We start from the raw sequence: 12,045 nt of genomic DNA on the forward strand, positions 1-12,045 counted from the left end.
TCTTTAAATGATAAGCAGATATTAGCATAGATCAAATGCCAAAAACAAAAATACAAAAAAAATACATAAAAGATTTATCTTACATAAAAGATTGCAAAAATGGAACTTGGTGATCAAAACTAGTCTTTGCTACCGTACGTGGGATGAGACAGAATTTATACTTTAATGACAAGAAAATGTTATCATACACAATTAGACAAATGAGAAATATCATCAGTGATATTGTGTGTCTGAGATTAGCACAATATCCTTAACTAACTGCACCTTAAACAAAAAAAAAAAATCTGAGCATGTGATTAGCTGACATGGACAAAAATTACACTATTAGAAATTCATTAGCTCTCTCTGTGTATGCAGCATTAATCACAGTCCTAAAATGAGAATTACTGGGTATCAGAAGCAAAATTTATATTATAACCAAGCTGTGCTATTTTAAAATAGTGTTGAAAAAGTGGTAAAAACCATAGGGGATTCAATAATCTATTAGGTTCTTCGTTCAGTTTTGCTACACCTTATTATGCATATCCATTATTATCTTTAACATTTATCTTGACTTACAGTACCATGGCAACATATGGCTGTTGTATTTCAAGACTCTAACTTAGCTTTTGATTTATAGTCCATCCATAAAGAGATTTTCATACTAAGAAAAATACAGCATACTTCATTAAATATACATAGACTAATATAGTTTTTCATGAAATCTGTACGTCATGTCATCATTACATTGTTAATATCCAAATAATGTTCCAGACCAGATTTGTTTTCAATTAGTGAGTTATAGCCACACACTGTAATACATGTGATAAGTCAAATATTTACACGGTATGTTATTTTATGATACAATATTTTAAAAAAAATATAAATATTACATCAAAAAATAAATAATGCAATAATTTTTAAACTAATACAATACCCTGAAATTAGCTCAGTTGGCTAGAGCATAGTGCTAATAATGGCAAAGTAGTGGGTTCAGCCCCTGTACAGGCCATCTACTTAAGGCTTGATGATCCTTGTGGGTCCCTTCCAATTCAGAACATTCTGTAAATCTGTAAAATTAACTTTACAAAGTTCATTTTTCAAATAAATATTTGACTGAAAATGTAGTGCATGCATCCTCAAAATACACAAATCATAAGATTTCAACAAACTCAGATGCTGTATTTTAAAAATCTGAAGTGAAGTACACCTGAAATGTATGTCAAAACAAACCTGAAAAGGAGCTAATCAATATAAGTGGAATAAGTTACAGTCAGCTTTTGGTGGAAAAAGCCATGCCCAGTTTCTTCAGATGGTGTTTTGCTGCTGTACACCGACCAAGTGGAATTCATGGTAATCTACTGACCCACAGTCCAGAGTAACCCCTCCAACTGTGCCTCAGAACTTCAGACCAACCAGAGCTCCACTGCCCAGTGTCTGCTGGGAAATGCTAAAATCAAGAATCTGATGTCAAGAGGGACATGGTGCTAGAAGAATGGGCTTCTTTGATGTCTTAGGAGCTAAAATCATGAAGTTCAAGCAGGGAGAGAAAGAGCAATACTTTCAGGTCACAGCTACACTCAGGCATGCAAAAGTAACCCTAAGTTATTTCAAAAGAGCAAACTAAATCTGATTCAATTTAGATGAGCTCTTGCTGCTAGAAGTCTGATATCATTTAAATACTGATGGTTACTGTTGGTCATGGGTAATTAAATGGTTTTTCTTCCAATGGTGTTTATAAGGTTCATGGCTAATAACTTACCACATGGAGAGCTGGACCATGTGTCAAGACAGACAAGTCGTAAATGGACTGTCAGAAAAACAGAAAAGCTGAGGCAGGGAAGAAAGGAAATACAGTACTTCCCATCTTGTTTCCCCACAAATTCAGCCCAAAATTACAATTCTAGGTATTAATGATGCTATTATAAATTGTAATTCTTTTTTTTCCCCTCAAGAAAAGGCTCAATTAATCTTCCTACTTGTAGAACATTTTTAATGCAGATTATACACCAAAGGATTGATGAAACTTTGCCATCAATTTAGAAACACAGACAGAGGTGGGAAAAAATTTAGACTGAGAAGGAGTTAGAGGGGAAAACAAACTCGACAATAAGAAATTTTTTAAACCAAATATTCACTCTGAAAAAATTAAAATAACTAAAACAAATTACAAAAATACTCTTCCAAATACTACATCAAGGCTGTATTATAAGGGCAAAGAAAAGACAAAAGAAAAGACAGCAGAGAAAAGCTAATGTATGAACCTCATTTAATTCCACAGAAGGTTATGAAAACCACAGGCTTGGAACTCACATTGGGGTACAGCTCAAGGAACTTCTCCAGCTACATGATGATAAAGTTGAACTTCTCCCTATGTGAGTGAAAGTAGGAAATTGAACTCTGTTTGTTCAGACACAAGAGAACTATGGCTCAAAACTGCCCAAAAATTCATCACTTTCATCCAGATCTACATAAGGAAGATTTTAGCAAGTGGAGACACTTCAGACAGAATTCAAATGGATGTAGAAGAAAGACTAATAAAGACAAATTTAGGAGTCTGAGATGCCACCAGTTCTAGTACAACTATAAGTTTGTAGTAGAGTTGTGCTGGTTTGTCTCAATACAAAAGTACTCATCAGGGATGAAGAAATTAATTCAAAGTAGGTTGAAGACTTGTCATGAGTTTATGTGATCAGGAAGAGGGGAAAATCAACAAAGTGGAACCAAGATCCTACCTACATACCCACTGAAAACAATGGGAAGGCTTACTGGATTATTCTGAACTAGTTCAAGGTGCTAAAAGAAAAACTCTACTAATATTATCACACTGGCAATAATAGCATGGATTATAAAAACAGATGAGGATAAAAAGATGAAGGTGAGAAAGTAAATGTCCAGGTTTTCCCCAGAGAAAGAAAATCAGCCCAATATTATATTGACAATATACAATATTATATCCCCATAGCAGAGCAGCAGCAACACCCCTGGTTGGAAGGAAATGCAAGTTTCAGTTCAGACCAGGGATCTCAAACAGACCTTGCTGTGGTAGCAGGTGCATCCACAGGAAACAACAGGTTTTGACCAAAACAACCACCAATACTGTATTTTTCTGAGGACTGTGTGATCATGTTATGGCCACACAGAAAGACTCTAATTCCCACAAGCAGCCCAAAGGCTGCACTTCAAAATCAGAGGTTTCTGCAGGCCCCTACAACCACAGTGCCAAAGATTCCACTGGAACCAGGGGGAAAACCTTTCACCAGGAGGATGGGAAGTGAGACTCAAATCACTGAAGAGCTGAGGAACTGGTTCTTGTGGCTGATGCTGCTTTGAGCAGGAAACTGGACTAGAGATCTATCAAGGTCCCTTCTAAGCTGAGCTATGGTCCACTGGATGACAGAAAATGAGCAAAATCCTGCTCTTAGCAATAAGCTTCAGTATCAACACTGTTGTTTATTTTTGTTTTCCTACCAATTTACAATATACTGAAGCATGAGACAATGAATAAATTACACCTTTAATGCAGACAAAGAAAATGGAAAGCCAAATTATTTGCATTCTTCAAAGAAAACAATTTTGCATTTTAACTGAATATGGTGTAAGTAAAATGTTACTAAATATTTTTCATGGACCTGATGGTATCTATGGTATTTGAAACATTTTATACTTCTTTTTAAACCCAATCAGTAAAAATAATGAATGGCAAAATCACAGTACATTGATATGTATACTTTGGAGTAAGATCAGTATCTGAAATTCAGCTGAAAGGGAAAGAAAGAGCAGAACTGCACGAGCAGTTTCTAAATTTTGGAATCTGACCTGGCAAGATTTTAACATCTTGAAACCTCATGAGACATTTGTCTTTACCTAAAATCTCACAGGCCTTCTGGAGACATCTGTTCCCAGAAGAACTGCATTTTAAGAGATTTTTATATGAAGTCAGTATAGAACTTGCTAAGCAGAGAGTATTTTCATTGTGGGGGGGAAGCATCAGTTTCTCAGGATGGAAGTCTTTTCATGGGAACATACACTGCAGTTCTTAAAAGCTTTACTGGGTCATAGGTGCAACTTCTGATTAAAAGCAGAGAGACCCTCACCATTGCAAACAGTTATCACTGAATGCCAGGAGGCTTTGACTGCACTCACGAAGACAGAGGTTCCATCCTGCCTAAAACAGATCAGGACTTTAATCCCAGAGACATGCCCCAATTATTGAACTTTTCTTACTGGGGCAAACAAATCTCCCTACCCCCCAATCTTTTCAGGAGAGAGAAAAAGTCTTGTCTCAATATTGTCCCAGTTCAAAACTGCAACAATTTTTGAAACTGAAAAACCTTCTGTGAGTGGGGGGAACCATTTTACACCCAGGTCTATTTTTAAAGTTAAAACTGCATTATGTGTCCACAGACAGTCAATGACAGAAAATCATAACCACCAGATTTTGTCAACAGGAACATGTCAGTCTAATCCAGAGCTTCTTGAACAGTAAACACCAGCTATTGATAAGAGAGAGTCTGTATCCCATTTTTCTATCTCTGGATACCATTTCCAGTAATATCATGTTGCAAAGGCATGCTTGTAGCAGTGCAAGAAACATACAATGCACAAAGTGATCTTTTCTCAGTATAACTCCTCTACTTTCCATAATCATTTTAGAGACAAACTGTGACTGTTATAGAGGCAGTCAAATCCCCTAAATTGGCTGTAGCTGGGCAATTTTTTCAGGGGTGTTTTGGTGGGCTTTTGTTGGCATTCAGGGTTTTTTTACTAATTACATCTCGTGATCTGTCTATGTCCTGATGCTTGCAGCTTGGTAGCACTCACAATTTCAACCTAATTTCTGAGGATGCTGTTCTTATTGTCATTGTAAATTGACATAAGGTATGCACCCATTCACCATCAGCAAATAAATTATTCATAACCATGGAATAAAAATTTGTACAAGGAATTTTTTTGTCTTCAACACCCCCACATCACCTACATCTTTGCAGACAATGCTGTCACAGAGTGAACTGGATCACCCTAAAGCTCCATCAGCATTCATGCAGTGAATAGCATGAAGGGCAATTGAAGTGAGTCAATATTGATTTAGTGACATAACAAAACTGCAGAAATGTTTATGTTAAGAGTAATGCAGACACACACATTCTACACACATTTATACAAATGAACGTTTTTGATATTTCAATAAATATCTTTCAGATGGAAGAACAATTATTTTCCATCAAGTGTGGAATTCAATCCTGATGACCAAATGATAAAAGACCATTACCAGAGAGGTGTCCCAAGAATTAATTTGTTCCCCAGAAAATGCAGTCTGTTAGAAAGGTGCTAACAACTTTGGAGACTGTCCCAGTAAGCTAACCTGCTGAGTGGGAAGGGGGAATCCCCCGTGCCTTCTGCAGGCCAACATTCTGTATTGATTAAAAAACAAAGAAAAACACTTGCAAAATCAGTCTATGTACGTTTTAGAGCCAAAACCAAATATAAAACTATGAGTTAATGTTATGATCCTATGATTAGTTTAACTTTGAACAATACAAACACTAACTGTTTCTCCCACCCCTTCCAGCTAGCAGTTTCTTCCCTCAGTTCTTTCATTCACAGTCTAAACTTTTACTTGAACTATATAAATAGCTGGTGGAAGAACTATCAACCACGTGGATCAGTGTTTAAATAGGAACATGACACCACCAGTGAGTTATACAACTGCCTGTGAGACAGCAGGGAACTGCTCAATATTGGATTCCTAGGATCTATTCCTGACTCCCAGAGAGTAGTGTGGTCCACTGGCTAATGATAACATAGTGCAATAAATTTGGCCTATTTATCCTGCAAACACTACTGGAATGAATGAATGAAACTTGCTTCTCCCTAGGCTTCTCCATTCAACTATGGGTATCAAAGAAGAACTAATGCCAAGCAAAAGAAACCTGGTTCTGCAGTAACACCTACACAATATATAAAGATTCAGAAATCTGTTCATGAAGAGGAATAAAGCAGAGTGTCCTTTTCTGACCAAGGGCCAAAAACATTTTCTCTTAAAGCACCTCTCATAACTGGACACTGCTGATGTCAGGTATGCCAGTTTCCCACAAAAAGGTACAGCATTCTTGGAATGGTACAGTTACACTGGGGTTTCACCCCAAATTTACAATTTTCTAACTGTAGAGAAGAAAAAGTATATTTTTATACTTACCAAAATAACACAATTTATTATTGTTATCACATGACATTAAACTAAAAGATAACACGCATGAAACTTGTTACCTGGATTGTGTCGGGCAATGTATCCAAGTCCCCAGGATGCACCTTCTTTGACTCCAGGGTCAAAATCTTCCAAGCAAATCACCAGCATTTCCAGTGCTCCAGACTGAACTACTGCCTGAGCTAGTTGTGGAGAATGTTTAGCAATTGCTCTTAGCACAAATGCAGCTGCTTTCTTGTAGTAACGCTAGACAAATCAGAAACAAACAAACAAACTTTCACTAACCTTAAGAAGTTCAAAGCATAATATAGTACAGACATGCCTACATTAGACTTTTTTAGTAGCAGCAATATCTCATATAGACCCAAATCAGGACCACTGGACAGCACACAAACAATGAACCTACAGTTCTTTGGGACAGCTCATGATATAAAATCTGCAGCAGGTGCATAAACGAACAGAAAAAAATGAGAGCTAAGAGGATATGGGGAAAAGAGAGTAGTCTAGGTAAGTCTGTTTGTTTAAGTGAGTAGTGAACAACAAGAGCTACAAAAACAATAACTCTTAACATATTTAACCAGATTACACAGGTTATGCAGGGCAAGCTCCTAAAATAATTCTACCCATCTATAACACTTGCAAGGTTTTCTACTTTCTAAATTAGATACCCTCACAACATCTCTATGAGAAAACACTAGTTACATTTGCAAACAGGAACTGAGACAGAGAGAATTAGATCCAATAAAAGAGTTTAAAATCTGAATCCTGAAATGCCTAAATACTGCCTAAACCCCACAGCTAGGAGACTGAAAACCCATCCCACCAACACCCAATACTGAATAACCCCCAATTTTGATCAAGCAGACTGCAATTTTACTCCTGCCTGTGTCCAGAAAAAGCTCCCTTTGAACAGGACTAAGCACCTGGCCCTTTTGCCATAAGGGCACACGAAGCCTAAGCTCTTGTCTCAACTCTGCCCATCTCCCTTGGTGCTGGCCCAATAATGGTTTCAGTATGTATATGTAATGCATGACACTGCACACAGCATGTGGATCCCATGTAAACTGCAGCAGTGATTTCTTCCAAAAGCACAGTTAAGTCTTCCCTCAAAAAGTCACATTTCAGTCTCCTCCTGCAGTTTTATACCCACCACTAGGATATGGAAGATGAAACTTCCTGTACTGCATTATATTTTCAAAATCCAGAGCCCAGTTAAAGCACTCTGGCCAGAGAAAACCATGTTGTCAGAACGACAGGTTGTTCCCCTCCCTTGTGAAGGGCAAGATTCATGGGGACACAAGTAACCTGCTGCCATGTCTGAGTGCCTGGAGTATGCCCTCCAGCCTGGGCACTGACAGATGATCCCTATGGACAAGCTCTAGAGGGCTCTCTCTCCGTGTGCCAGCTGCTTTTGATCTCGTCCCAAGATGCTTGGCTCTCCCCTGCTCTGCACAGGCAGTCTGGGCACTTTACAGTGCTAGTCCTCAGTCAAGGCAGCCAAAATTTAAACAATGCAAAGCCCACATCCCTTCTGGATCAAGTCCAGAAAAACAAAGAACCACGTGAGTGCTTTTGTGCATCCTGTGAGGTACCCAAACACCTTCAAAAGCCTGATCTAAAGCACTAAGATATGATAACAGAACAGTATCTGCAATGACCCCCCAGGAAATAAAACACACCCAGGCCCACTCCCTGGCCCTAGAAGAAGGTGACACAGCATAACACATCTGTGCACCTAAACTCCTCTTTCCTCAAAGCACAATGGCCTCATCTATGCTTCTGGAAGCTGTTCCTGCCTTGTGCTATCCCTTAAACCATGCCCAAGCATTGTTGAGTAGTTTGATGTCTGGCATTGGCTAAAACCACATCAGAGAGCATGATTAATGAGCTACTGATTAACAAGCACAGTCATCTTTCAGTGCTCCAACACATGCCCTTACCTTCCTTAGTTTACCAGTACTGATATAATTCCTTGATGCCAAAAATCCAGTTTTCTAGGTTAAGGTCTACAAGCAGGTACATTAAACAAAATTTACAGGCAAAGCATTAAACCTCATTTAGGGGGAACAGAAGTTAAGGGAAACAGTACAGACAAATGGTCCAATCCCCAGATAATGTAAGTTACTGTAAGCTTTGCTGAACTCAGTGGAGCCATATTTGTTTACATAAGTCTGTACAAATATGGGTATGTTGTTTCTGTTAAGTAATTATGCTCCTGGCAAAGAAAAACACTTCTTTGTTTTCATTATTCAAAACACATTCTTTAGAAACAAACCATATTCACAGGCATAGCCAGAATATGCTGTAAAACTGAAATTTGCTCAGTTTAATTGACAAAACATTGATCTGGGATGTTACCCTGTGACTGTTCCCCATAAATCAGTAGAAACAGTATTCAGTGTGCTCAAAGAATCTCACCCTTAAATACAGATTTTGATACACTAAAAGTGAGTGGAATGGAAAAGGTTTCTTTGCCTGTGGGAAGTGACAAACTGTCTGCTTGCTAAACTCTGCATGAACTGGATGAGTTTCCTCCTCTTGCCCTCAGTCACCAAGGCATAGCAGGCTTTCCATGACCTCACACAAGTCTTGCTGTTGCTTCCCCTAATTACTCTATCTCAGGGTACTTTAGCTAATTTATTGAGGGTTTCAAGTTGTAGCAGGGGGTAGTTTCCAAACCAACAGTGGGTAGAGTTTTGTTCCGCATACTCCCTTAAAAATAGAAATAAAAGAACCAAAATGTTTATAACCTTGTCTAATTAAAATCTTTACTTTCTTTTCTTATTATACCAGTATCTTGCCATCAAAGTTTTTCTTTAGTGTTTTCCTTTTCAATTTTACTTGTATATATGATTCTATATGCACAAAAAGTATGCAATGAGTACATTTACATCTTTGTTTTCCTCAAAAGATTGAAAATTAAAATATATGGTTTTCCAAATTATATTTCCATTGAAAACCTACTTTTCATAAATCAAAGCTGCAACATAAGTGTGGCTGTGATATAAGTGTACTTAACCCTACAGCTGTCAGTTTCCAGCTGCTAGGAACCTTACTTGAAAGTATTTCTGTTAATCTAGGTTAGCATCATTCAAAAAATCAAAGCTGAAAGAGACACAGAGCTTGAGGAAAAATGTGAGGAAGGGTGTGGAAGAGACCAACAGATTTATTTGCATTGCAGTTGTGACTGTACTTTGTTTGGTTTTGACAAATATGAAGATGAAACCCTTTCTGTATTTTTCCCATATCAGAGGTTTGTTGTTTCTCACACTACAGATTTCCAAAGACCTGTGTTTGGAGATACAAAGTATTTCATTACAGAAGTTCAGGAGTTTTAGATGTATTTTACATGCGTCTGGTATTAGGGACAAAACCTAGTCAATTATCACCACAGCTTCCCAACTGTCTCCTTTTTGAAGAGGAACCTTTTACAAAGCATCATTCAACATTTTTGAAATGTTACAGTGCAATGAATGTATTTCCTATAGTGCATTAAACGGTAATACAATATTGTAAAGTCAAGCTTATTTGAAGTCAGACCTCGGCATACAGTACACAGAGATCTCTCAGGGGTTCAAACATGAATGCTGCTCTGACTTCAATACATTTAATGTCCTATTAGAATAACACCAGATGCTGACACAGAAAGATTTCCTTTTCCCAGTATAATAATTTTTAAAAATATTACTTAAGAGAACAATCATGCCTTACATTCTCCTCAGGCAGTGAACATATGAGCTGTGGAAGAATTCCTGCCTTCACAACTGCCTCTGCCATCTCCACATCATAATCAGCAAGTCTCCCAAGAGCCAAGGCAGTGGTCTGTCGAATACTTGGGACAACATCCAGCAAAAGAGGTCTCAGCAAACACACTACACCTGAGTTGCAGTAGGAAGACAAAAGCCAATTTGGTGAGTTGAAGTTTTTCTAAACATTTGCCTTTACTCATGAAAACCTACTAAATTACTCTTCCAGGTAATAAGAGCAGGTAGGAAATCCAGGTATTCCGCTGAAATGAAGTTGGCACTTGGATAGCACTGCTGATGTATAGCAATGTTTCTGCCCACTTTTCGTAGGTACAGAATGATTCTGAAATCAAAAAAAAGGCACATGTAGAAATAAGTTGGATTCAACTATCTTTAAAATACATCCTTAAAGTTTACACAAGAAAGGAAGTTACATTCAAACATACATAAACTGCATCTGTTACCGTGTGCATGGGAAACTCCATCTGAAGATCCTGGTGAGAAGACACTGGCATGTTCCTCATTCATCATGCCAGTAGAACCTCTACACTGAATTACACCAAATTACATTTCATCTGCTGTAAGCAATGACTGATTTCTGATTTGAAGACCAATATCCATAATACATTACACTCCAGATAGAAGAGTTGTAGATTTTCTTATCATGTTATTATTTATGATGTGTTTTCACTGATGAGTTCACAGTATATCAGCTATGCATAAAAAATGTGAAAGTAGCAGCAAGGGAAACTATAAAAAGTTACAGACTGAATGACTGGATAACAAAATGGCAAGTGAAATGGAGCTCATGCAGGGAACCCAACTCCAACCTCACAGATGCGGTGATGGACTCCAAACAGATTACTACCAACCAGGAGAAAAATCTCAAAGTTAGAACAGGGAGTTCCAGAGAGATCCCAGCTCTTGCTCAGTAGTAGAGGAGAAACTTTACCTGCAGAAGTATACAGAGTGCTCAGGATTATAGGGAAAGGGTAGAGGCTAAAGCAGAGGTCATCACTAGCCTACATTTAATACCCTCCACTAAAGCAGAACTGAAAAAAGTTCAGTGAAAGGGAACAAGGATGATCAAAGATGACCAATCCATATGTGGAAGTTCTTCCTGTTAAACTAGGACTCTTCAGTAGGGATAGAAATGAGATCCAAATGGTTATATAAAGAATGTGACTCGTAAGGTCTGGGAAGGGAACATTACTTGTATTGTGATCCCTAGAACGTGCTGTCCCTGTAGCAGCCAGCTCCATGAATTAATATTTTGGAGCTTTAGACCTTAGCCAGAAAGCAGAGGTCTCTGAAAATGGAGATGTTGCAACAGAACAATGAACACTCAGAGCCAGAAGTCTCTTCATATCAGCTCTCTCAGTCCTTTCCACTGTTTTTTTACACATATAAAGATCTAGTTGAGTAACAGTGAAAGAAAGCAAGACTTGCCTTCTCAAGGGCTCCTATGGTTATTAGCACTGAACAAAGGCCTTTTGGTGTGACAGTGCCACACTGGGGGATCACTGCCTAATGGCAAGCAACAACACCCAGGTGTTCAACAGGGACTCCATGACAAGGAAAAGCTGAGGACCTCAGGGCAAGGAATAGTCCAAAGGCATGCAGGCTATAACAAGTCACACCTGTACCATACTTCTTTCCCTAAAAAGAAGGAAAAAGTAAGTAGAGAAGCAGTAAAACTCTCACTTTTATTTTACACCAAAACCAAATTGCTCCCAGCAAGTAGAAAATAGCCAAATCATCTATACATGGCTCTGAAGGGGCTGGAAGAAGGACACAAAAAACTAACCATGGAGACCATGCTATCCACTAAAAAAAATTTAGGAAGGTCAATACTCTTGACAAAAGCTGCACTATCATGAGGGGTACAGCCTCCCAGCATGTTCACAAGACAAAATAACACAGGTTTCAGGGGGACACATAACAAAAGCAAGTAAAATGAACCTATGGAAACAGGTCTGTAATGTAGCTGGGGTCTGCTCACCCTTTTGTTAAAGCCACTGGGAACTAGAAGAGGCCTCCTGTGTACCAAATGACAAAAGATAGATCCTCCAGTATTGTAAGATCAATGTGAATTCATTTAGCACTTGCAGA

General features: G+C 38.2%; 1 protein-coding gene across 5 annotated transcripts in view; it reads right to left on the reverse strand.

Annotated features, from left to right (window-relative positions):
• SPAG6 (sperm associated antigen 6) overlaps positions 1 to 12,045 on the reverse strand; it is a 37,135-nt gene that overhangs the window by 16,078 nt on the left and 9,012 nt on the right. For 3 of the 5 annotated variants that reach the window (XM_077174061.1, XM_054649184.2, XM_077174085.1), the window contains exons 3-4: positions 9,899 to 10,065; positions 6,250 to 6,433 (exon numbers count right to left, since the gene is read on the reverse strand). In XM_077174061.1, coding sequence (XP_077030176.1) covers positions 6,250 to 6,433; positions 9,899 to 10,065 — 351 coding nt within the window. Of the gene's footprint in view, positions 1 to 6,249; positions 6,434 to 9,898; positions 11,593 to 12,045 lie in introns of all 5 variants that reach the window. The other 2 variants (XM_077174065.1, XM_077174076.1) reach the window with 2 other exon arrangements.

The sequence above is a fragment of the Agelaius phoeniceus genome, chromosome 1, assembly GCF_051311805.1.
Source record: "Agelaius phoeniceus isolate bAgePho1 chromosome 1, bAgePho1.hap1, whole genome shotgun sequence".
Lineage (NCBI taxonomy): Eukaryota > Metazoa > Chordata > Aves > Passeriformes > Icteridae > Agelaius > Agelaius phoeniceus.